We start from the raw sequence: 27639 nt of genomic DNA on the forward strand, positions 1-27639 counted from the left end.
AGATACGTTCATGTTCTAATCCTCAGAAACTGTAAATGTTATTTGGAAAAAGGGTCTCTGCAGGTATAATTAAGTTAAGGATTTTGTGATGAAATCTTTACTGTGTTAGGCCCTACATTTATTGACAAGTATCTTTATAAGAGACACGGAGGTGAACAAACAGAAGAGGAAGAGGAAATGTAACCATAGTGGAAGAAATTAGAGCAATGCAGCAACAAGGAATGCCAACAGCCACCAGAAGTTGGAAGAAGCAAAGAACAGATTCTCCCTTAGAGGATCTGGAGGGAGTATGGCCCTGCCAACATTTTTGTTATGGACTTCTGGCCTCCAGAACTATGAGAGAATAAATTTCTGTTGTTTTTAAGCTACCACATTTGTGGTTATTTATTACAACAGCCTCAAGAAACTAATACAGTAGATAAGAGGAAGATTCTCTTTAAAGAAGTATTACAGCTAATAAGTGAATGAAGAATAATAGAATATCACTATTTTGCAACCTCTAATGAATTAAGAAATGGAGGTGTTAAGCACTGACATCTGCCAACATCATAAAAAAAGAAATAAAATAGCCAGGTATTATGTGCTTCTTGATGAAGAGCATGCTACCACCTGTAAGGTAGTCTTACCCACACTCCCACCCCAAAATATATACCCTGAATGTGATCAAGCTTCTGTATCCAACTAACAATGTACAAAAAATACACAGGTTGCAGGGACATTTTCATCTATGTATCAGAAATGCAGCCAGCAAAATCCAGACCCTGGGAAGCCACAGGATAAATGATGTAATTTCTTCAACAAACAAATTCAGAACGAGAAAGGAGCCTACAGAGAAAGACACTTGAAAGACATATCAGTCAATCACAGTATATGGAACTTATTTAGATCCTAATTCAAATAAACTGTAAAAGAAAGATGACAATTATGAGACAATTGGAAATTCAAACGCTTACTGGATATATGATGAAACTAAAGAATTATTGAATTAAATGAAATCTTCCATTAAAAAGTTAAAAATAAGCCAATGAATCCTTATTTACAATCAGTAGCAGTTCTTTGTCCATACAGCTTGTCTTCCAGTGGAAAGACCGTTGATATTCCCAAGAAGGCCTGGTAGGTATTGTGTTATAAGTGTAATTAATATTAAGCGTTGTGTTTAATTACGTGGGTTTCCTCTTTCTCTGATTCTTACATCTTAGCTACATATGCCTTATCTTGATTTACAAGTTGAACAGCTGTGATTTGGGACAGTTAAAAATGGTGAAAAGTAAGGTGCTTGCTCAGATGTTTTTATAAAAATATTCTTCTAATGGCCAAGTTATCTTTGATTTACCTACCAACTTTACCTTCTTACTCATATATCTTTAACTTGATAGAGGCTTCTGATATGAAAGATAATTCTACACAGACAATTTTCTAATAAAATATATCATAGTGGATAAATTAAATCTGAGTTAATCTACAAACTATATCTTAGAGAATTATTATAGAAACTGGAAGTAGATGGCTCAATTTCAGTTCTTCTCCAGAACCTACCTTCCTCTGATAGTAAAGGTAGTAGAGATTATGAAAGGGGAGGTGGCAGAAAGATTATTGTAGCTTCCAGGCCGTAGTGGAAGTAAGGAATTTGCATAAATACTAAGGGCTGGTCTTTGATTTAACAAGGGTTTCTGGGAGAAAATCAGGAGATGCAGTTCAAATACCTCGTGAGAACAAGGGTCTGCATTAATGTAGGATGGTTCTTCAAAGTAAGGAGATAGCAACTAGGGGAAAAAAAGGATGTTTAAACAGGAAAAACGGAGATTTAAAAAAGAAGAGGAATTTGCCATTTTGTTGTGTTCCCTGCCAAGTTGAGAGACAATAATAATTATAATGGACTTAGTCTAAAAGATTTAATCACAAGGTACCTCCTCTAAAACTTGTAACAGTCCAATGAGACGAGTAATGTTATCCCTTTGTTATGGATAGGAAACTGAGACTCAGGTTAAGCAGTGACTTGCCCAAGGTTATACTGCTGTTTACTCATGAAATTTTAGAGCTCCAGGTTCAAGGCTCTTTCCACCTGTCTTAGAAATAAGAAGCTATCAATCCAGGAGGATGTGAGGTTTTGAATCAAATTATGTTGGTAGTTAAGCTTGTCAAATATATATTAATTATATATGTGTTAAACTTCATTTGGGAGAAGAAACTATAACATAAAAATTGGAGAGTTGAAAATGAGATTAGTCGCGATTAAATGTGATTACCTTTGTAAAAGCATCATCAAAGCGCATTTATTAAATCATTTAAATAACTGATGTCTCTGTTTCTACATTAGTTGAAAATCATCCATTTGCCATTCCGAATAGCACTTACTCAATTATTGAATTTGGTGAGAATTGTCATTTTTCTAGCAAGAGTATAATCAAAACATTTCTGTCTAACTTTATAATTATATTTTAAGTGCTTTCATAAAACAAGAAAATGGAGGGTTACCATTTTTAGTGGTAGAACATTGGGAAGGGGAAGTCTTTCTATTTTACCTCATGGACCAGTGGTATAACTCCCATTGTGTAGATAGAAAAATAAATGAGGGGCTTCCCTGGTGGCGCAGTGGTTGAGAGTTCGCCTGCCGATGCAGGGGTCGCGGGTTCGTGCCCCGGTCCGGGAGGATCCCGCATGCCGCGGAGCGGCTGGGCCCGTGGGCCATGGCCGCTGAGCCTGCGTGTCTGGAGCCTGTGCTCCGCAACGGGAGGGGCCGCGACAGTGAGAGGCCCGCGTACCGCAAAAAATAAAAAAATAAATGAAATTGGGCCTGTGCCAACGTCATTGCGCAATAAATTAGAAAAGGCCATGTGTATTGACAGGGATAGTGGTACAGCAGTACCCAAGAGCATGAGCTTTGTAATCAGACCAAGATGCTTGTCCTTGTTCCAGTCATAGGCAAGTTACCTCATCTGTAAAATGGCAGTAATATTAGTAACTCTCTCTACTTTAGAGAGTTGTGGGAGAATTAAGAGATAATACATGTAAAGCCCCTTAGCACAGTGATTGGCACATAGTAGGTCCTCCGTAAAGATCAGGGGTAATAATAATAATTTTGATGGTAATGAAAATGGGTTCTATTTTGTCTTTGTCTAGATTATGGTAAGCAGTGGAGTGGAACAAAAATTAGGAATCAGAACACTTCTGAACTGAGTTCACCAATTAAGCAAGCTCATACCTATCTTTTGGGGTTTTTTTTAAACTTTTTATTTTATATTGGAGTATAGTTGATTAACAGTGTTGTGATAGTGCAAGTTCATATCTATCTTTTGAATGTGTAAGTTTTTTCCATTGGTAAAATTAGAATCAAAGAAGAAAGCAATTCCAAGTTTGAGATAAAACACATACTACACTCTAGATAAGTACATTTTTTAATACCAGTTCTTGACGATAGATCATTTGAATAACTGATTTCTCTGTCTCAACATCAGTTGAAAATCATCACTTTACTGAAATGACTCAGATTGTTTAAAACTGAGGCTTTATATAAACTCTAGTCAAGAGTTATAATTGCTCATTTGTGAAGTATAGAATGCATTACCATTCCTCAGTAAATCTCAAATTAAAATGATAAGTTTTCAGGCTTCAGATATGTTGTAGTGTGTGATAAAAATCAATACTGTTATTTGGCCACAGGATGGCAAAATACACCTGAACCCAGATAGAATACAGGACTAGGAAACCACAGTCCCTAGAATGGTGTTTCATCTCCTCTTCATATATTTTGCTGCCTGCTTAGTGACATTTACCACTAGCAATGGTTTTATTTTCAAACGATAGAATTCATCACATATTTGCTTCTTAATTCTAATTTTAGCAAACGACAACACAATCAAGTCCAAATCCCTTCTTTCTGTCTCTCTCCCCTTTTCGCTTAACCTCCCTTTATATACTTTCCTTTCTCCCTTCTCTTCTCAGTCTCCCTTTCTTCCTTTGCTTTTATTTTTCCTTTTTAATGCAGTAGTTACAGAATACCAAACATAGCCTCTGTTCGGTGACAGAGGCTGTTTTACATCACAGAGGCTGTTGATGTAATTTCATCATTCCAGTATTGGCTTAAAAAATGAAATCAGAATTTCTGTCTGACTTTTTACAAATGTGATTGGATGATTATCAAATACAGACCATTTTGAAAGTCTCAGTATATTCTTAGTCTCCATACTTAGCCCTCTTAATTTTAACCTTAACCAATCATAACATTTAAAAAATATTTTATTGGGGGTGGGGGGACCACAAAATGAGGGAAATTAAATTACCAAAACCATCAAAGGAAAACTATAGAAAATAAAAATGAAACTCTTGTGTTCTTGTCTCTAGTCACACCTCTCAATCACACCTGTGTTTTCCCTGTACCTATCTCTAGATAATGGAATCATGCTTTAAATTTTATATGCAACTTGCTTTTTTCATAGACCCAGTCTATCTCTTCCTAGGCTAGTAAATTTCAAGCTGACTCAGGTGTTTTTTAGTGGCTGCATGGAGTTTCATAGTATGAGTATACAATAATTTATTTAACTTGAAAGTGCAGTTAGACTCTTTCCTTTTTTGCTATTTTAAACATTGTTGCAACAATATCCTTGTGCGTGCCCCTATATATGCTTTTGTTACTATCTTTGTAGGGTGGATTCTAAGAAATGGAGTTGATGAGTCTTAGGATTTCCACCTGTTAAGTATTAATTGCTAGTCACAAGTTACCCACGCTATAGGTTGTCCCTCCTATCTCTGACTTTATAAAGATCCCATGTAGCTGTCCTATAAAGTTGAGACCAACTTCCTTTCTCATTCCTCCAGAAAAAGTTCTTTGCCTTTTAAAATTTGTTTCTGTATCTTTCTTCATACTACACACTTACAATGTTTTTCTTCACATATCTATCCTTTCTTCCTTTCTGGAGAAATCAGCTCTTGAAACCTTTAATTCCTTCCATCATTTCCCCTATCATTATTTCTCTATATTTTTTTAATCATTTGGAAAGTAATAATATTTGATATAATTACTTGTGCAGTTTGTTTCAACATACATTTTAAAGGGAAAACTAAAACAAACATTTCCCCAGTGTTCTTTATTCTGGTACTTATTTTTCTTTCATACAAAGGGAAAGATTAAGCTGTGCCTAATTCTAAGGCCTGGAAATATTGTCTTTTCTAAATTTTGTACATAGTTTCTCCTTTTTTAAAAAAGCATTGTAATTACTTTTTGTCTGATTCCCACTAGACTTTTCTTCCATTCATTCAACAGATATTAATGGCACATCAAGTCCTATTCTAGGCCAGGAGGGTACAGCACAGAACAAAACAGACAAAATTCCCTTCACTCCTGAAGTTCATAAGACTGGTGAGACAGATAATAGACGAAATAACTAAGTAAATATTATATAACATGTTAGGTAATTGTAGAAATTCAGGTGAGAAGAGTGGAGATGGAAAGAAAGATTCATCATATGTTTTGAAAAGAGATGAAGTTAGGCTTGCTTTCGGTAGAACATGAGGTTTAGATAAAGGAACTATCAAAAATACCTCATAGGTTTCTGGGACTTCCCTGGCAGTCCAGCGGTCCAGTGGAAGTCCACTTCCACTGCAGGGGGCACGAGTTCAGTCCGTGGTTGGGGAGCTAAGATCCTGCATGCCGCAGGCACGGCACAGCCAAGAAAAACCCCTCAGGTTTCTGTTAAGTAAGTGGGAGGATGTTGCTAAGATTGGGGAAAATTGAGGGAAAGACATGTTTGGGTGAGAAAATTTCTGTTTTGGTTAGGTTTAGACATCTGTTGAACGTTCAACTGGAGACGATAATAAACTGTTGAATATGAGTTTAGAACTCAGTAAGCTGACCTGGAGATAAAGATTTGTGAATCACTTAGCATGTATAGGTATTTATAGCCATGGAATGTATGAGATCATGGGAGGAGTGTAAGGGGAGAAAGGGGAAGCATGCTGATATTTAGAAAATGGGCCAAGGAGGAACATCCAAAAAACAAGACTGGGAAGGGGCAGGAAATGATGTAGCATATGAACCAGGAGAATAGGAGTAAGGATAAGGGGTGGACACAGGCACCAAGGGAAGAGAATGTTTCAAAAAGAGTGGTTACTGCTGTCCACTGCTGCTGAGAAGCAAATAAGATAATGATAGAAAAGATCTTGGATTTATCAAGTTGAAGGACATTGACAAAAGCCATTATAGGGACTTCCCTCGTGGTGCAGTGGTTAAGAATCCGCCTGCCAACATAGGGGACACGGTTTCGAGCCCTGGTCTGGGAAGGTCCCACATGCCATGGAGCAACTAAGCGCGTGCACCACCACTACTGAGCCTGTGCTCTAGAGCCTGCGAGCCACAACTACTGAGCCCGCGCACCTAGAGCCCGTGCTCCGCAACAAGAGAAGCCACTGCAGTGAGAAGCCCACGCACCGCAGTGAAGAGTAACCCCGCTCACCACAAGTAGAGAAAATCCACACGCAGCAACGAAGACCCAACGTGGCCAAAAATAAACATTTATTTATTTATTTATTTTAAAAGCCATTATAGTGTAGTGATGGAGATGGAAGATAAATTATAGTGAATTGAGAAGAAAATAAGTAAAAAAAATGGTGAGAGCAAATATAGACAACTTTTTGAGAAGCTTTGTTGTTAGCTCACAGAAATAGGATTGTATTTAGTGGGGTTAAAGAGGTCAATTGATTTTTTTTCAATGGTTTTTACTGTGGTAAAATACACATAAAATTTACCATCTTAACCATTTTTAAGTGTACAGGTCAGTGATATTAAGTGTATTCATATTGTGCAACTGTTACCACCATCTATCTCCAGAACACTTCATCTTGCAGAACTGAAACTCTTTGTACATTAAAAAATAATTTCCCATTCCCCTCTAACCCCAGCCCCTGGTAACCATCATTCTACATTGTATCTGTATGATTTTGACTACACTAAGTACCTCATATAAGTGAGATCATACAGTATTTGTTCTTTTTTATTGAATTATAGTTGGTGTATAATATTATGTAAGTTACAGGTGTACAATATAGTGGTTCACAATTTTTAAAGGTTACACTCCATTTACAGTTATAAAATATTGGCTATATTTCCTGTGTTGTACAGTATATCCTTATAGCTTATTTTTTATATAATCGTTTGTATCTCTTAATCTCCTACCCCTATATTGCCCTTCCTCCCCACTAGTAACCACTAGTTAGTTCTCTATATCTGTGAATCTGTTTCTTTTTTGCTATATTCATTAGTTTAATTTTTTAGATTACACATATAAGTGAAATCATACAGTATTTGTCTTTCTCTATCTGACTTATTTCACTTAGCAAAATACCCTCCAAGTCCATGCATGTTGTTGCAAATGGCAAAATTCCCTTCTTTTTATGGCTGAGTAGTATTCTGTTATATATATATATATATATACCATGTTTTCTTTATCCGTTCATCTGTTGAGGGACACTTAGTTTGCCTCCATATCTTGACAATTATAAGTAATACTGCTGTGAACATTGGGGTGCATATATCTTTTCAAATTAGTGTTTTCATTTTTTTCGGGTATACAGGAATGGAATTGCTAGTCATGTGGTGGTTCTATTTTTAGTTTTTGAGAAACCTCCATACTGTTTTCCACAGTGGCTACATGAATTAACATTCCCAACAACAGTGAGCAAAAGTTCCCTTTTCTCCACATCCTTGCCAGTATTTGTTATTTGTGTTCTTTTTGGTGGTAACCATCCTGGCAGGTGTGAGGTGATATCTCATTGTGGGTTTTTTTAATATATAAATTTGTTTACTTATTTTTTATTTTTTAGCTGCGTTGGGTCTTTGTTGCTGCACATGGGCTTTCTCTAGTTGCAGTGAGCGGGGCCTACTCTTCATTGCAGTGCACGGGCTTCTCATTGCGGTGGCTTCTCTTGTTGCAGAGCAGGGCTCTAGGCGTGCGGGTTTCAGTAGCTGTGGTGCACAGGCTCTAGAGCACAGGCTCAGTAGTTGCGGCACATGGGCTTAGTTGCTCCACGGCATGTGGGATCTTCCTGGACCAGAGCTGGAACCCATGTCCCCTGCATTGGCAGGCAGATTCTTAACCACTGCGCAACCAGGGAAGTCCCTTATTGTGGTTTTGATTTGAGTTTCCCTGATGATTAGCAATGTTGAGCATCTTTTCATGTGCCTGTTAGCCATCTGCATGTATTCTTTGGAAGAATGTCTATTCAGTCCTGCAGATTTTTTAATTGGGTTTGGTTGGTTGTTGCTATTTTGATGCTGAGTTGTATGAGCCGTATATATATTTTGGATATTAACCACTTATCAGTCATATAATTTGCAAAAATTTCCCCCTGTTCAGTAGGTTGTCTTTTCATTTTATCAGTGGTTTCCTTTCCTGTGCAAAAGCTTTTAAGTCTGATTGGGTCCCTTTTTTTTTTTTTTTCCTTTTATTTCCTTTGCTGTGGGAAATGGATCCAAAAAAATATTGCTGTGATTTATGTCAAAGAGTGTTCTGCCTATGTTTTCCTCTAGGAGTTTTATACTATGCAGTCATACACTTAGGTCTTTAATCCATTTCGAGTTTATTTTTGTATATAGTGTTAGAGAATATTCTAATTTCATTATTTTACATGTAGCTGTCCAGTTTTCCCAGCACCACTTATTGAAGAGACAGTATTTTCTCCATTGTATATTCTTGCCTTCTTTGTCATAGTTAATTGACCATAAGTGCATGGGTTTTTTTCTGGGCTCTCTGTTCTGTTCCATTAATCTATGTGTCTATTTCTGTGCCAGTACCATACTGTTTTGATTACTGTAGCTTTGTAGTATAGTCTGAATTCAGGGAGCCTGATTCCTCCAGCTCTGTTCTTTCTCAAGATTGTTTTGGCTCTTTCGGGATCTTCCGTGTTTCCATACAGGTTTTAAAATTATTTATTCTAGTTCTGTGAAAAATGCAGTTGGTATTTTAATAGGGATCACATTGAATCTGTAGATTATTGGGTAGTATGGTCATTTTAACAATATTAATTCTTCCAGTCCAAGAACATGGTATATCTTTCCATCTGTTTGTGTCATCTTCAGTTTCTTTCATCAGTGTCTTATAGTTTTCCAAGTACAGGTCTTTTACTTCCTTAGGTAGGTTTATATCTAGACATTTCATTCTCTTTGATGTGATGGTAAATGGGATTGTTTCCTTTGTTTCTCTTTCTGGTAGTTCATTGTTAGTGTATAGAAATGCAAAAGATTTCTGTATATTAATTTTGTATCCAGCAACTTTACCCAATTTATTGATGAGCTCTACTAGTTTTCAGGTGGTGTCTTTAGGATTTTCTATGTATAGTAATCATGTCATCTGCAAACAGCGACAGTTTTGCTTCTTCCTTTCCAATTTGGATTCCTTTTCTTTTTCTTGTCTGATTGCTATGGTGAGGACTTCCAATACTGTGTTGAGTAAAAGTGGCAAGAGTGGGCATCCTTGTCTTGTTCCTGATCTTAGAGAAAATGCATTCAGGTTTTCACCATTGAACATGATGTTAACTGGGGGTTTGTTATATGACCTTTATTATGTTGAGGTATGTTCCCTCTATGCCCACTTTCTAGAGACTTTTTTTTATCATAAATGCGTGTTGAATTTTGTCAATAGTTTTTTCTTCATCTATTTGTCTGATTATATAGTTTTTATTCTTCACTTTCTTTTTTTTTTTTTCTTTGCGGTATGTGGGCCTCTCACTCTTGTGGCCTCTCCCGTTGCGGAGCACAGGCTCCGGACACGCAGGCTTAGCGGCCATGGCTCACAGGCCCAGCCGCTCCGCGGCATGTGGGATCTTCCCAGACCGGGGCACGAACCCATGTCCCCTGCATCGGCAGGCAGACTCTCAACCACTGCGCCACCAGGGAAGCCCAAGGTAATTATTGATAGATACATATTTATTGCCATTTTAGGCCTTGTTTTCCAGTTGATTTTATATTTCTTCCTTGTTTCTTTTTCTTTTTTTCCTTTTGTGGTTTGATGATTTTCTTTTGTATCATGCTTGTGTTCTCTTTTTGACTTTTGTGAATCTGTGGTTACTCTGTTTTCAAGTAACAGAACCCCTTTAACCCCTTCTTATATCTACTTGCTTTAGACTGTTAGTCAAATAGGCTCAAATACATTCTAAAAAAAAAAGAATCTACATTTTCTTACTCTATTCCTCCACATTTTATGATTTCGACGTCCTCTTTTGTATCTTCATGTTTATTCTTTTGCTGTTCACTGTGATTATCACTTCACAAAAACTTTTTGATTTTTTTTTTAATCTGAATACTGGTTTAATAAGTGATTTACTTTACAATTGTGATTTTCTCTTTCCTATAGATTCTTACTTTTCTTCTCTTTAAAGAAGATCTTTAAATATTTCTTTTAGGATAGGTTTAATATTGCTGTATTCTTTTAGTTTTTGGTTGTCTGAGAACTTCTTTATCTCTTCTTCTATTCTAAATGGTAATCTTGTTGGGTAGAGTATTCTAGGTTGCAGATTTTTCCCTTTCAGGACTTTAAATATATTTTGCCACTCTCTTCTGACCTGCAGTGTTTCTGTAGAGATATCAGCTGAGAGTCTTATGGGGGTCCCTTGTAATTAACTCTTCTTCTCATTCTGCCTTTAGAATTCTCCTTATCTTTAACTTTTTCCATTTTATACGATGTCTTGGTATAGGTCTGTTTGGGTTCATCTTGTTTGGGACCCTCTGTGCTTCCTGTACCTGGATGTCTCTTTCCTTCTTCAGGTTTGGGAAGTTTTCAGCCATAATTTTTTCAAGCACATTTTTGATCCCCTTTTCTCTTTCTTCTCTTACTGGAATCCCTATTATGTGTAGATTGGCAAGCTTTATATTATCTCATAGGCTCTTATATTGCTTTCATTTTTTAAAATCTGGTTTTCTATCTGCTGTTCTGATTGAGTGATTTCCATTATTCTATCTTCCACTCAGATTTCCCATAGGCTCTGAGTTTACAAAGCCGGCAGTGGAGGCGTAAATCTGCACAACTCAGATTTCTGCCCTACCATGTGTGGCCAACCCGCTGGCGCACTCCCAGAACTCGTAGAGGTGGCGTCAAGTCATCTGAGAGAAAGAGGTTTTTATGGGTGCCCCCTTCCTTCCTTCCACACTCCTTAATAAAGGTGCTTCACTTCTATGGTGGGCCCAGGCTTCTGCATACACCCCTGGTTGCGGCCTGTACCATGCTCCAGCCCCTTCAGGCTGTCTCCACACGGCCAACCCCAGTCCTCTCCTCAGGTCTGTGCTCTTAAGCCCGAGTTTCAGCACCCAGCCGCCATCCACACCAGTGGACACACGTCTCAGGCTCAGGAGCATAGGGCAAGGGTCCAGATCATCTGTGCAGGTCTGTCTCTGTTCTGCCTGCCACAAACTGACTGCTGCGTTCTCCTCCAAGCCTCTGAAACTCCCTCTCTGTCCAGCTGACGTCCCCGCCAGTGAAGGAGCTTCCCAGGGTGCAGGAACATTTCCTGTTTCACAGCTCCCTCCCAGGAGTGCAAGTCCTTTCCTGATTTCTTTTTTTTTTTTTTTTCTTTCTTTCACTCTACCTGGTTACATGGAGATCTTTCTTGTGATTTGGGGTATTTGAGAAATTCTGCCAGTGTTCACTAGGTATTCTGTGAGAATGGTTCCAGATATAGATGTATTATTGATGTATTTGTGGGAGGAAGTGAGCTCCACACATCCTTCTTTTTTTTTTCCCCTCCCTCCCACTCTTAATCCACCTCCCTCTGCCAGACATTCATTTATCTGCTTTTTGTCACTGTGGATTAAATTGCAGTTCCTAGAGTTTTATATAAATTGGAATCATATACTATATTCTCTCTTTGAGAGAATAGCATAAATATATTTTAGATGTTTTTTTAAATTTTATTTATTTTTATACAGCAGGTTCTTATTAGTTATCTATTATATACATATTATAATGTATACATGTCAATCCCAATCTCCCAATTCATACCACCACCACCACCACCACCACCCTGCTGCCTTCCCCCACTTGGTGTCCATACATTTGTTCTCTACATCTGTGTCTCAATTTCTGCCCTGCAAACCGGTACCAATGCCCTGTACCATTTTTCTAGATTCCACATATATGTGTTAATATACGATATTTGTTTTTCTCTTTCTGACTTACTTCACTCTGTATGACAGTCTCTAGATTCATCCACGTCTCTACAGATGACCAAATTTCGTTCCTTTTTATGGCTGAGTAATATTCCATTGTATATATGTACCACATCTTCTTTATCCATTCGTCTGTCGATGGGCATTTAGGTTGCTTCTGTGACCTGGCTATTGTAAATAGTGCTTCAGTGAACATTGGGGTGCATGTGTCTTTTTGAGTTATGTTTTTCTCTGGGTATATGCCCAGGAGTGGAATTGCTGGGTCATATGGTAATTCTGTTTTTAGTTTTTTAAGGACCCTCCATACTGTTGTCCATAGTGGCTGTATCAATTTACATTCCCACCAACAGTGCAAGAGGGCTCCCTTTTCTCCACACCCCCTCCAGCATTTGTTGTTTGTAGATTTTCTGATGATGCCCATTCTAACTGGTGTGAGGTGATACCTCATTGTAGTTTTTATTTGCATTTCTCTAATAATTAGTGATGTTGCGCAGCTTTTCATGTGCTTCTTGGCCATCTGTATGTCTTCTTTGGAGAAATGTCTATTTAGGTCTTCTGCCCATTTTTGGATTGGGTTGTTTGTTTTTTTAATATTGAGCTGCATGAGCTGCTTGTAAATTTTGGAGATTAATCCTTTGTCAGTTGTTCCATTTGAAAATATTTTCTCCCATTCTGAGGGTTGTCTTTTCGTCTTATTTGTGGTTTCCTTTGGTTTGCAAAAACTTTTGTTTCGTTAGGTTCCATTTGTTTATTTTTGGCTTTTTGTTGTTGTTTTGTTTTTTTGCAGTACGCGGGCCTCTCACTGTTGTGGCCTCTTCCGTTGTGGAGCACAGGCTCCGGACACGCAGGCTCAGCGGCCATGGCTCACGGGCCCAGCCGCTCCGTGGCATGTGGAATCCTCCCGGACCAGGGCACGAACCCGTGTCCCCTGCATCAGCAGGAGGACTCTCAACCACTGTGCCACCAGGGAAGCCCTATTTTTGTTTTTTTTTGTTTTTTTTTTTTTGGCTGTATGCGGGCCTCTCACTGCTGTGGCCTCTCCCGTTGCGGAGCACAGGCTCCAGACGCGCAGGCTCAGCGGCCATGGCTCACGGGCCCAGCCGCTCTGCGGCATGTGGGATCTTCCCGGACCGGGGCACGAACCCACGTCCCCTGCATCGGCAGGCGGACTCCCAACAACTGCGCCACCAGGGAAGCCCCCTATTTTTGTTTTTATTTCCATTACTCTACAAGGTGAATCAAAAAAGATCTTGCTTTGATTTATGTCAAAGTGTGTTCTTCCTATGTTTTCCTCTAAGAATTTTATAGTGTCTGGTCTTACATTTAGTTCTTTAATCCATTTTGAGCTTCTTTTTGTGTATGGTGTTAGGGAGTGTTCTAATTTCATTCTTTTACATGTAGCTAGCTGTCCAGTTTTCCCAGCACCACTTATTGAAGAGACTGTCTTATTGCTTTTGGTGCCTTTTGGCCACATGCTGAGAAAGCCAGTTCTCTATTGCTTTTTTTTTTTTTTTGCGGTACGCGGGCCTCTCACTGTTGTGGCCTCTCCCACTGCGGAGCACAGGCTCCGGACGCGCAGGCTCTGGACGCGCAGGCTCCGGACACGCAGGCTCAACGGCCATGGCTCACGGACCCAGCCGCTCTGCGGCATGTGGGATCTTCCCAGACCGGGTCACGAACCCATGTCCCCTGCATCGGCAGGCGGACTCTCAACCACTGCGCCACCAGGGAAGCCCTCTATTGCTTTTTAATGAGGATAAACCTAATAAATATAAAACATTAAAAGGCAGCACACAAGTGATAAAGGCAGTAGAAGAGATGTACAATAGGGGTTTGTTCAAAAGAGTTCAATACGGGAAGAAATAACTGGAGACTGTCCCAGTCTCTGAGGTATGTCCCTTTCTGTGCCACTGCCGCCAGATTAGTCTAGGCTGTCAGGACTTTATGCCTATTAGTGAAAAGAAGAGAGGGGAGGAGAGCAAGAGGGAGATGAGAGAAAAGTCTTAACCCCTGGGGTGTGCTCTTGACAGGTGGAGAATAGATTTTATCCTGTTCTTTTCTGTTGACCTAGACTGTGCTGAGGAGGGAAGTACATGTATTTTGATTTTAACTCCTTTTGAAAAATATTATCTGTAACTTTGACCCCACTAGAGAAAAATTGTGAGTTTTTGTAAGTTCTTTTCTGGAGAGCTAAGATATAATTCTCTTCAGTTTGGAAAGATACTTCAGTGGGTCCATAACAGGATGTGATAGAGTGGAACTGAAAATTGCTTTGCATAATAAAGTGAAGTACAATGGAGACATTATACTTCTATTCAAGTTATTTGGTCTGCCATTCCACTCAGTGGGTCTGTGAGGCAGATAAAAGATGCTGTCAAGACTGAAACAGTCAATTCATGTTGGTAAAACTCAGGGAATAATTGTGTGACTCATTTTTATGACTTCCCCACATTGACCATGCACTGGAAGGCATTGTTCAGGTGGCCGGCATTTTTGGTGGTGATGACTCCTGTTGGTATCCTCAATGAAGAAATTGAAAAGTTAATTGAGGGTCATGGAGCGACTTTCATTAAAGAAGACTGACACCGTAGTCTGCTTTATTTTATAGACAGTTTAAGTGATTTTCAAGAGTGTTCAAGAGTGTTGAACTTTAGAACTTAATTCTCATTTAAGGTGGGATTTTTAAGAAGAGTTTTGAGTTTTCCCTTGGCAGTGAGACAGTGGTTTGGGGACTTGAGGGATTGGTTCCATTTACTCAGGCTAGAGCTGAGCAAGAAAGATGTTTAGTAAGGACTTCCTCCGTGGGGTATGGGTAATGAACTTTAGAAACAGGGATATCTGATATTCAGTTTTAAGTTCTTTTCCTGTTTTGTGCTGTAAATACTCACCATTGATTGCTAACCTTCAGTAAACATTGGTTGTACCACCAGCCTTGAGTTATTAGTGCCTTGCAGAATGGAGAGAGGGGGCTGCCTTCATTAAATAAGATAATGCATCTAAAATACTTACTACAGGTCGCTGCACCAGAGTATAAGCGCTACCTAAGTGGTTTGGGAATACAGAAAGCTTTGGGAATACAGAAAGCTTTTGGGAATGCTTTGGGAATACAGAAAGCTGCCCAGTGTGGAGAAATACAGAGGAGGCAGTCGGAGGTGATCAGAGGGGAGCTGGGTTGGGAGTTTAGAATAAGAGCTGACAAATGACACTGAGGACATTTCAGTCCTCATCCTCACTTCCCCTCATTCTCAACTCCCCCTCCCCCAAATCCTGAGGAACATTAGGGAGCATACTTAGCTTCAAACAGTTACTTGAGTAGTTATTCCACTTGGATATTAAAAGGAAAGGGGGACCTTAGAGGCTAAAACCTTGTGATAATGTGGGACCTAGACAATTAAGTCTCAAAACCTGTTCAAGAGGACTCTGGGCAGATAGGGATGGAAGAATAGGGGGAAGGAGTAGAATATTCTTCAGAATCCACAACTTAAGAAAATATTATGCTCTTGTTTGGCTTTTAACACTATTGTGCACCTGATAACAGTTACTAGTATCAGTTAATTTTGTACCAACTAGGCTATAAAATTCTGTGTGTTCAGGATAGAGTTCTCTCAATGGCAGGGGACCACTGAACTGGCCTGAGTTATCCCCTTGTAGATAACTGTACTTTGCAATGTCTATGGTCTGTCTGAACTAAACAAAACACAAAGCTCTGTTTCTTTCTTGTTTACTCCAAAAAACCTTTGTTTTCTTGCATTTAATCTTTTCCCTAGACCAAAATACCCTGCACATTGTAGACAGATTAGTCTTTCTAGAATAATGCTCTATTGCCCAGATTCTGAAGTGGCTTCATAGCATTTATTAGATTGAGTCCACGCTCAACCTGGAGGCCAGCTCTTCCACAGCATGGCCTCACTGTCACTCTTACCTGTTGATGTGCATGAACCCTTCATCCAGGTCAGGCTCACCTGCTAATCCAACCACTTTACACCTGCCTCTTCCCAACCCTAAACTCCCTTCCTCTTGCCACTGAGCTAAATTTACCCCCACCTCCAGATCTCACTGAAAAACCATCTTTCTTGTGAAAATCTCCCAAGTATTCTAGTCCATATTGATTTTTTTTCTGTCTATGTTGACATTGGTCTCTTGGATTCATCAATCAGTTGAACAGTTATTTGTTGAGTGCTGACAGTATGGCCAAGAACGTAATGCAAATACTGTTATTGATTATGTGCTGTTACATTTCTAACTTACTTATATGTGTATGTACTTACTGCCAAAAACAAACCACCTTAGGAACTGTTTGTTTTCTCACAGAAATAGACCCAAAATATCAATGCAATAAATATATCTTGAATTGACTAAAGTATATTCATGATAAACTTAACTAGGATACAGGTCACTTGTTAACTTGTCAGCTTATGATCACTAACTATATTAAGAAGTGATGAATCTTCTTAATAATAAATATTTTTTATTATGCTTGACCTCATTAAATCTTGCATAGTGACAGATATTGTTTTAAAATTTTTATTAACAGCTCTTTTTCCTAGCTCAAAAGGGTATTACAGACGGTAATCAGCAGAACAAGTAAAAACAAAACCTCACCTCTATAGAGTTAGCCAGTGTGTAGACTTTATTACATAGGCACATTTTTTTTAAGTAAGCTGTTTTTAACATAAAATAAATCACATAGTACAAGAAGTTACATTGAATGAGGATAGATGATGAAGGAAGGAAAAGCCAAGCCTTGGATCAGCTGAATCATTCACTGGATCTTGGGTCCCTCCATCCTGACACATTGAAATGCTCTATGAGCGTTACAAAAATGGAGAGTGAGGAGGGGGTGCTTTTTTAGCGCTCCCTGGCTTAAAACACTGATTGATTTTGTTTCATTTCTTGAATATGGTAAACTTTCTCCAGGTTCTGTTGGCAGGTTGACTGACACAAAGGTTAAATGCATGCTGACTTAGGGTCAGAGGAGTTCATATTCTTCCCTCTGTCACCCCAGTACTTCAAAACCCTTAGATGCTTTGGTCCAACAGGTTGCTGTCAGGATCTGATTGCACATCTGCTTTCCCAGAACCGCTCCCATTGGAAACCACGTGTGGGTGCTGACCCTGAAGCACACAGAGGCCAGACAGCGGTGCTTAAGGCTTCAGTCACAGTGCGGTGAGATGGTGTCCACAGCCAGCACTGAGGGTTTGATCTGAGGCAGAAGGTGGGACTGAACAGGAAGAGGATGCTAAAATTCCTTTACTTTGTCCGGCTGAAATTGAGCCATTATATTTGAGCAACTCTTAGTATAGGAATCTAAAATCAAACTAACACATACCACGAAAGAGATGCTATTTTGTAGCTTGTACACATTTTTTAAAAATAATTACATTTTCATGTTACTAAGAGACTGTGAGGATAGGGGGGACCGACCCTTTCATCTCCTTTTGCCATAACTGTGTTACAGATAGTCCCAGAATGTTTACTAAGTTTGTTTTCCCCCTCGATATCTGCAGTCTTTTGTATAAAAGGATATATCTGTAGATTGTTAATCATCCTGACAGCCCCTTGGAGGGTTAGACCGACTTCTACTTCAGGTAGTACCCAAATCCTATCAGTTCCTCTTCACCTTCACACCACTGTTGTGCTGGGTGATGCCAGAGGAACTTCCAGAGCAGTGTTCCAACTGATCTTCACCGTCCTTTTGATCCTCCATGTTTATCTGTGTTTTGAAGGCAACTACAAAATAGAGGACTGCAGGGTTGTCTGGGCAGATGGTAAAGGATAGAGACATTAAAAGAGAAAAGATGGGCCAGCTGCTTTTCCCAGTATTCGAATTTTAAACTTCTTGGTTCTTAAGATTATATGAAGAGTCCTATTGATATGAAGTATCACTGACAGTGGCACCAAAGACAGTTTGTAAAATAATCCGTAACACTGGAGCTGGAAAGGATCTGAGGGAACAATCAGTCCAGCGTCCTCACTTTTTTAGCTGAGGTTTCTGAAGCCCAACTGGGAAAATTGCAAGTGACTTAACATGATGATTGTCTTCATGACTGTGTCCTTTAAAGATTCAGAGAAACCCCAATTCTCCCTTGATAAAGGGCACGCCCACCAATGTCTTTACATCAACAGTCCTCCGTGTCCTTGTGTTTGGCCTTAGCTCCCTTTAGGGAAGCTGGTTACTGGGACAGCACCTTGACCAAATACTTATTGAACTGAATTAATTCTGTTGTTTATCCCTGCTAGGCAATCTTTTATTATTCCTGGAGCTCCTTACATTTAAGGCCTCTAGTTCAAGTATTTTTATTTATTTTTTTATTTTTTTGCGGTACGCAGGCCTCTCACTGTCGTGGCCCCTCCCGTTGCGGAGCACAGGCTCCGGACGCGCAGGCTCAGCAGCCATGGCTCACAGGCCCAGCTGCTCCGCGGCAAGTGGGATCTTCCCGGACCGGGGCAAGAACCCGTGTCCCCTGCATCAGCAGGTGGACTCTCAACCACTGCGCCACCAGGGAAGCCCCTAGTTCAAGTATTCTGAGGTTTGGTGGCCAGTGCTGTATTTGTCATTTCTCTATATTTTTTCATATTGCCATTCTGTTTTTTGATTCTGTTCTTTTATAGCTTTTCTTTACATGCAGTTATTATTTGCCTCTCTCCAGGCGCTACCAAACACATTGCTATGGATAGTTTCTGCCTTTACAGGCCTGGAATTGCAAATTCAGAGATACTTTTTTTTTCCCCCCAATTGTTAAAAGGACTAGACTCTAAATCAGGTTTGCTAAGGCACAGTATAAGAAATGTAAAAATTCCATATTCCTACTTTAGTTAATACATGGGAAAATACTACTGACACACACATTTATTTTCTACATTTATGTCTCTTTCACTTTTAATTCTTTAAATACATAAATATGAGTCACAATATCCAAAGCAAGTTTCATTTAAAAAGAACATAATTAAATGGTAGAGAGATGGTGACTTGTAGGGAATTGGCACTTAGACATTGGTAATGACCGTATGTTTAGAAGTTGGTGAAAATGCTATGACTAATTTTATATAAGAGCTGTCATGTTTTGAATGACACTTGTTAGTGAAATGTTAAGAGATAATTCCTTTACTAAACAATATTTTTTGTGGATTTAGCTTTTTGGTCAGTTTTGTTTGAATTTCCTGTTGCATTCTTAACATCACCTAAACTCTAGATATGCTAGAATTAACTTATAATCATCATTCGTAGAAGAGTTAAAGTTACCATTCCCACCTGGGAAAAATTTTAAAAGTAGGCTAAATGGCAGTGCTTCCTAGTCAAATCAACTTAATATTTTAAAGATTTTTAAGAAAAATTTCAGATCATTCTCTCTTTTCCCACCACGAAACTTATTATGAGATTTAAAGCAGCTCTGAAATCATGATGTCACTTCACACGTTTCAGCCTTACTACCCCAGGCCTCCATCTTTCTTACTATGGTGACAAAATAAATGCGCAGTAACATTGGTCAGTGGTTAATGTTGGGGAAAACAAAGACCTAGCACACCAAGACTGTCCATGTACTCTATTAAATGCTTTCTTCTCCCTCTCACCATTCGAATGGTCAAGGCTTAGGCTCACAGAGCTGTCTGACTTGCAAGAACAAAACTGAATCAATAATCTGGACGGTGACAGCATCTGTGCTACTGTTATCTTTGGGCACAAAAATGTTTTTCAATATGAATAAGATATACTGTAGTTTAAGTTCAGATGCACATTAAGTGCTTAAGTGCTGACAGTTATCACTAGTTGACAGTGGAGGCAAGGAAAGAAAAATTATTTAAGTTCTCCAGGAAATAGAAGCATGCTTGTGTGCTTTAATGTGTTTGATGATAAGTAAGGGTTAGGTAGCCTTAGAGTCTAAGCATCAGTATTCATTCAGCAAACATTTATTGAATACCTAAGTAATTTTCCTTTATTTCATTAATATCTGTTTGTCCTATCAGCACAGGATTTAAGGTAGCTGAAACTTATTATATTCCAAACTAGCTTGGTGGTAGGTACTAGAAACAAAGAATAAGAGCCATTTCTTGCCTCCATGGATCACATTTCTTGGGAATATGAATTTCTAGGGAAATAAGCTCCTGCCCTCATCTACAGGATTTGAAAGGAAATTACTCTAATTTCAAATAAGAAATATTTTACATTAAAAGAATGTTCTTGGGAATTCCCTGGCAGTCCAGTGGTTAGAACTCGGCGCTTTCAATGCAGTCGCCTGAGTTCAATCCCTCATCAGAGAACTAAGATCCCGCAAGCCGTGCAGCACAGCCAAAAAGAAAAGAAATGTTCTCATGGGTTATGAGCCCTGCCAATAATGCAGGAGGGTTGCATGGGGTGGGGGGTGGTGGGGAGAAGAAAATAGAAGAGAAAAAAAAACTGCACGGATTATATTTCATATGAGTAAAACGCACAATTTTGATAAGGCATAACTAGTATATTTACAAGAGTGGCAAAGGGAGTTTAATGGTACACCCACAAAGTACCTCATAGTCTCGTTTGATATATCATGAGTACATTTCTCATCCTCCTTTACTATAAAGTCAAAAAAGGAAGTCACCAGTCTCAAAAAAAAAAGCACAGCTCTTAATATCATGGGACATCTAATTTATATTCTAATAGTAATAGTAAGACTATGTATTGGTAAAATGAACTCACTTCTAATATTTTCACATTACTGATAACATAGACAAGGATTATTTGTGGCCACACACACAAAATCCAAGTCCAGGGTGGCAAACTTAGAATCTGCATATCAAAAAGGTATTTGCCCAACAGTGTTTTCTATGTAGGCTATTAACAAAACTACATAGAAACTACATCTAAAAATATATAGTATTATATTTCCCACCCCCCCTAAATGCTACCCATAATCAACTTCCAAAAAACAGTAGAGGGAAAACAAATCTGATGAAATCAAGGTGGTAGGTTTTTAAAAATGAATGATAATATGATTGCTGAATGTAGATAGCATGGAAGGGATTTCCCCATCCCTTGGTTTAAAAAAAAAAATGTCCAGGTGAAAGTACAAAGGCAATGAGAAATAACCAACAGGAAAAAAGGGTCCAACCACCGATACACATGTGATGCTAGCAGGTGAAGCAGAGATCTTGAGAGGGTGCACAGGTGCTAACCTTGGGTAAAGAAGGTGCTAGAATGACCTTCACCTTGCCAACTCTTCAACCCATTTCAATGTTTCTATAAGGAATCTCATGTGCTTTTAGCACAACAGGGGAAGGGCTAGGCCTTGGAGTCCTCAGTTGACAAAGACCTCTAGGGGACTCCACTGTATTTCAAAGAGCATGAAAAACCACTTATCAAACTAAAAACGGAGTCCTAATACTGTTGAAATGAAACCTATATGTAGAAGGGATCTTGTTAAGAATCTAGCCCAAATCCAATCTAAGAGTCCCTTTCACAGCATTTAGGATGGGTTATTTTAGCCTTTGGGCATTTGCAGCAACTGGAAGTTTTACTGTTTGAGTCCATTCCTCTTTAGAACAACTCATTACAAAGTTCTTTCTTATATTGAAGCAAACATCTGTCATCTATAAAGCTCCTCTTTTTGCCCTTTGAAGCAACACAGGAAAAGTCCAATTCCTCTCCCCTTTTATAGCTCAACAGAGATTTCAAGGCAGCTATTGTATCATTCCCTCTTTTTCCCTTTCCAGCTATACCTTCTGTTCTTCAGAGGAAGTATTCCCCTATTCCATGTATAATCACACTCTCCACAACCCTGGCCACCTGACTGGACACAATCAATTTATTAACATCTCTCTTAAAATGTGGTTCCCAGAACTGAATGCAGCCCTTCATCCAGATGTGGGCTGACCAGTGCAGCATGCAGGACTCCCTAGACTTCTGTTACCACAGGCTGAATGCATTAGTTTTGTGAATAGCTATGATATACTCCCGATTCAAAACTGAGCTCATTTCCCCAAGAAAACATTTTATACAAAAACTGCTGTGAAACCAGGACTTTCCAACACCCTTCCCATTAACACACACAGGTAAACACACACATCCGTACACACATAGGTACCCCATTTTGTACTTAGTGGGCTGCATTTAAGAAACTCAGAATATAGAGTTTCTCACTAATGCCTATTTAATTTCATCCTTTTAGTTTCAGTCTTATGTTCAGGTATTTCAAAAAATTACAATGATTTCTATATCCTAATGTCAATACATAGAATTCAGTGAATATTCATGGAATGAACTAATCCCGAATCTGCCAGTCAACAGACTAGTTATATGTCTATTTCTACGTCATCTACAAATCGGATAACCCTTACTCTATTCTTCATGGGAGAAACAGGAAGGCAGGTTAAAGCTGCTTTAAATTGTTGAGCTCGTATCCTCTTTGGGATGCAGAGGTACAGAATGTGAGCTGGAACAGATGAAGAGAAAGAATATTGAGTGTCCTAGATTCTTGGAATCAGGATTTAGTGTTCCCAACATTAGAAAAATATGGCTTTCCCTCATCTCTACCCTAGAGTCTTCTGCCTTTTAGATCTATTACAATACTGTGATTATCAAACTCTGAATTTTTAGGAAAAGCTCATACAAGCTCAGTTTTGAACGGCTTTTAAAATGATCTTTTCAACTTATATTTCCTGTAAAGTTTGAGTTAAAGAGACACGCAGCTGTCTATTGGCTATGAGGTATAAAAAGAGTTCCCAAATGCCCCTGACAAATGCCTGAGATACATGTATCCATCTGTTTCAGGAATCAAACATGGCCTATACTTTTCAGTGTGAATTTGGAAATTCACTGAGATTTAAGCTGTCTCCTGAATTGAAGATAATCTTACAATGAATGTTCTTTTTCCCCAGAATGAAGAAAAGTAAGCTCAATTTTGCTTTCCCTTCAATAGCCACTCTTCGCAGAATGTGGGGCTACTCACAGAATTTAGAAGTGTCCTCTTGTGCCTTTTTTCCATTGTCTACTGTGACTCAGGGTGATGAACCCTGGGACTGATGCCTTAGAAAGATGGAAAAAGTGTTTCAGTCAACACTATCTAGAACCAGGAGGGAAGCATCTCAAAAACTTCTGTTGCACAGTGTTAACATTTGAAGAATGGAGACACCTATGAAAGGTCTAGCAGACCCAAAGAGGAAATCGGTTTTGTACCTTTTCTCAACTTTTTCTAAGGGGAGTGACAGGGATGGAGTCTTAGTTAATTAACTTCTCAAGATTCTTTTCCAGAAACTGATGTAAGTAACAGATGAACATCGGAAGGAAATCACGCCAACAATGATGTTGGGAGTTTCTTTTCCTGACTTTATCAGTCACAAACCATACCCACGTGCTGTGAGATAAGCAGAGTGGAGAGGAGGCTTAATTATACAGTAAGCTCCAAAAAGTCAGGTGATGCAGGTGCTTCAGGCATGATCAGAGCCTCTCCAAAGCAAGCACCTTAGGGCTTCCTATTAGAATACAGGTAACTACAAACAGGGAGGTCCAATACACTGCTCCCAACGTGGAGTAGCCATGGTAGGCAGTGCCTTGAACTTCAGCTATTCAGGAAGACATCCTGTCGTGATGCTTAGGTCAGGGCCCCCTGCAGTAGGGCTTCGTCACTGGACCCCACACTCCTTGGGATTTTCCATTTCATCTCCTTCAAAGTCTGGCTTCAAACTCTTTTTTTGCTCAATTTCCACCTGTCAAGAATAAAAGTTGGAGAGAAATATCAGAAGAAATATCAGGAAAACATCCCAACAAATAAATAAACCAAAAGAGAAAAGCTCCCTAGGTTCTTTGAGAGTCCTTGTAATTTGGTTAATGTTCTGGGCTTTAGTCACACCAAGCTACTGGCCATGTGTATATTATGGCTCTGTCTTTGCACATGCCCTTTGCTTGGTCTGGAATTCCTCTCCCTCTCAGTCCACCTGGAAAATTCTTATTCTTTGCCTTACACAGATACTCAAAGGTCACCTCTTCTGTGAAGCTATTCTTGACTCACCAGGTAGAGTCAGGTGCTCCTGTGTGTATATTCCCACTACACCCTGGACCCGCTACACCACAGACTTCGTAGGACAGGGCAGGCCCTTGTTCACTATTGTACGCCTATAATATGGGCCTACAGCAGGCAATCACAAAGGTTTATCAAATGAATGAATTCCTTTGCAGCTGGCTCTTTACACTCTCCGTTATTTTATCCCTTTAAAAAGTCTCCAAATGGATAGGTATTGTAGTGTTTACGGTTCTGCCTATATCTTTTGGAAAATACTGTAGCTGTAACTGTAAAGAGATTAATAAATTAATCTTGCCTTGAGAGTGATATACCTCATCTGAAGCCTTTGATAAATCAGGCAGGGAATCCTTTGAGCTGAAGGAGTTTCATAATTAAAGCCGCTCTTCTCAATACCACTTGGATATTTATGATGAGGGAAACAATTCAAGACAGAACAGTTGACTAAGGTCATGTTTGAGGAAAGTGCTGGGTTCTTTCCTGGCCACAAGATGGAGTATTTCTTCTTTTTGGTAGTTTAATGTTTTAAATCACACAAGTAAGGAAATATTTAAAGAACAATTAAATGATCATATAAATCTAAGGATGCTATTACGAATAGAAAATTATTAAACCACTTTGCCAAATCCTTCTTCAGTAACCCCCTGTTTTCCGTCTTTGGCATATAATCTCCTATTGAATTTCTAACTACTCAGGATACAATACTATTTGTGTCGGAAATCTCCAACTTCATTTCCTCCTTCACAGCCCTGATCCTGTTACTATTATAGAAGCTTGCCTGGCTTTTGAGTTTGTCCAGTTATAGCCCAGTGACCAGGTTGTATGACTTGGTATATGTCATACTTCACTATGACATACTGTCATACATAGTGTCATACTTCACTATGTAAACTTCATTCAGATCCACTTCATCAACACCTGGAGCTGAAATATATGCTTTGGGTTAGCATTTTCCTGACCGTCTCTCCACTTCCAAACTCACTCCCCTGCACATAAATTATATGACAAATGAGTAATAATAATCCCATTACCCCATTACTCTGTTGTTGTTCATGACGACTGAAAGACATTATATACTCCTCCTTCATCAGCCTGTACTTCTCTTTCCAACCTTTCTCTTGCCTGCTAGAGAGATTATTCATTTAACTCAGAGCAGACTCAACCACAGCTATGCATGGTAAACCGCCTGCAAGGTGGTAGGAGAATACCCTGCACCCTGGGCAGGCACTGCTAAAAGGAATGAGAAGGGGGAGGGCATGGGGGTGCACAGACAGACTTGGAAACATGAGCCAGATGCCTCCCGAGGCTACCTTGTAGCTGTAGTGTGCAGAATAATTGACCCACTTCCTGACGTCGGTCTTGTCTTCCACAGAGATGGATCTTACGGCAGCTTTGGAGGCAGAAGTTGTAGGCATGCTGAACTCGACGTTAATGTGATTGGCAAATCTGGAAGGCACTTCCCGGTCAGAGCCAAGTTCAAGATGGCAGAAGAAACAGTGTGGGTGACCAGCAGCTATGAAAGAAGGACAAAGAATCTAGGGTTCAGGTTCTTTGGGGAGGAAGTGGAAGAGCCTCAATAACAAACAAAAGGAGGCCTGGCAGTCTTTAAGAGCATCCAACTATGAGCAGAGAATCTGCCTCGGCAGAAATCACACTGCATGTGCTTCAGACCCTTTGACATAACATCTGACTACAGTAGCCTGGTATCCTAGCAATAAAACCCATGACCTGAGAAATGGAGTGCTTTCTGCCTGCTCAGGTCAGAGTGCTATGTGAACACAGTGTAAATACTATGAAATAGAGGTTGTATATTGGCAGAAAGGAATAAAAGAGATCAGCACTTAGCACCTAATAAAACATCAAAGACGGCCACCTGGAGCAAAATCATCAATTTCCTTCAGAAGATGAATTTTCTTAATAGCATTTGATTTTTTTTTTTTTTTTTTTTTTTTGCGGTATGCAGTCCTCCCACTGTTGTGGCCTCTCCCGCTGTGGAGCACAGGCTCCGGACGCGCAGGCCCAGCAGCCGTGGCTCACGGGCCCAGCCGCTCCGCGGCATGTGGGATCTTCCCAGACCAGGGCACGAACCCATGTCCCCAGCATCGGCAGGCGGACTCTCAACCACTGCGCCACCAGGGAGGCCCAGCATTTGATATTTTTTTTTAAATGCTTTTGGCATGTTTTTTTGGTGAACAGCATATAAAAATGACAAAGCCCTTAGAAACAGCACATATGCTTTAGGGAAGCACGTGGAACGCTGGAGAGAATACAGACTAATAGTCAGGATACCTGGGTTTGACCTGCAGTTCTCCTAAGTGCAGAGATCCCACACCCAAGTCCTTTTTGTTCTCTCCAGGCCTCAATTCCTCATGTGTGAAGTGGCGAGTTGGGCGGGGGTGGAAAAGGGTAGGCTGGATAATGCCAGGCATCGTCCCTTACCGCTATTTAACTCTATAAATCTATGGCTAGTTCTACTGTATTTGGAAGGCAAACTTACGGTCTGATTTTCATTTGAGGATTGTTATTAGATTATTTGAGGGAAAAGAGTCAGAACTTAGTTCTATAATGATCACCACCGCAGCATCGTCCTCGCTCATCAGATGTAACAGGAAACGTTTGTTGATAACTCTAAGCCAAGTACTGTGCTTTATGCAGATTCTCTCACTTCTCTCTCTTCATAACAGTCCCCTGAGGTCATAATTATTACGCTGCACAAATGAGGAAACTAAGGCTTCAGGAGGTAAGGTCAACTGCCTAAGGTCATAGCTAGAAAGTGGCAGAGCCAAGAACTGGACCCAGCAGTCTGACTCCCAGATGTTCTTAACCCGTTTGTCTGAGTCATAACCTCACAGTCCTCAAACCTCAAGACAGGTTTGCAGGGTGACAGGGGTGGAGAAAAAGGAAGCTGTAAGAAACCCATAAAGCAACTCACTGTGGATAAACCATGTGACTCTGGCTTCATTATGTAACTGAAACAGCCCTTAGTTATCAGAGTTTCCCCAAATAAACAGTTCCAATTTCCTTTATTGGTCTGGGCAGGACTTTTTAATCTCGGAGCCTGAGGACATACACACCCGCTCTCCAAGGAAAACATAACAGAGTGAAGTATTTGTTTTGCTCTGTTTCACAAATGTAACATATTTCAATGGGTCTTTCTAAAGAGTAATACTTTGGAAAATTAATTGAAAAAACTGCAGTTTTTTAGGAAAGGAATTTAAGATATATGTAGTAGTAAAAATTACATTATTTGAAAATGAATCCAATTTTTTAAAATTGTGTACCACAGATGTAATTATATAGCTGTCACTTACTGAACACTTATTACAGGCCAGAGACTGTGCTAAACACTTAAAAACATTACTAATTCCTTTCTTAATGAGCTAGGTGTTAATAACCCTATTTTATAAAAGAGGAAACTTGAGATTTCTCTGAAAGGTTTAAGTAAATTGCCTGAGGTCACACAGCCATTAACTTGTAGTACTGGGAATAAAACTCATT

General features: G+C 39.5%; 1 protein-coding gene and 1 long non-coding RNA gene across 7 annotated transcripts in view; one reads left to right on the top strand and one right to left on the bottom strand.

The window, feature by feature from the left end:
• The window catches only part of LOC113627543 (uncharacterized), a 31395-nt gene extending 5382 nt beyond the window's left edge, over positions 1–26013 (top strand). The window contains exons 2-4 of the long non-coding RNA XR_003435597.1: positions 1069–1113; positions 5261–5356; positions 25514–26013. This is a non-coding gene — a long non-coding RNA (uncharacterized LOC113627543). The remainder of the gene's footprint in view (positions 1–1068; positions 1114–5260; positions 5357–25513) is intronic.
• STON2 (stonin 2) overlaps positions 19005–27639 on the bottom strand; it is a 142771-nt gene continuing 134136 nt past the window's right edge. For 5 of the 6 annotated variants that reach the window (XM_027120225.1, XM_027120222.1, XM_027120224.1 and 2 more), the window contains 2 exons: positions 25452–25654; positions 19005–23830 (listed from right to left, as the gene is read on the bottom strand). In XM_027120225.1, the coding sequence (XP_026976026.1) occupies positions 23747–23830; positions 25452–25654 (287 nt within the window). In that variant the 3' untranslated portion in view covers positions 19005–23746. The remainder of the gene's footprint in view (positions 23831–25451; positions 25655–27639) is intronic. The other variant, XR_003435596.1, reaches the window with a different exon arrangement.

This window comes from Aethalodelphis obliquidens, unplaced genomic scaffold, assembly GCF_003676395.1.
Source record: "Aethalodelphis obliquidens isolate GAN/ISIS:26980383/991018 unplaced genomic scaffold, ASM367639v1 scaffold21, whole genome shotgun sequence".
Taxonomy (NCBI): Eukaryota; Metazoa; Chordata; class Mammalia; order Artiodactyla; family Delphinidae; genus Aethalodelphis; species Aethalodelphis obliquidens.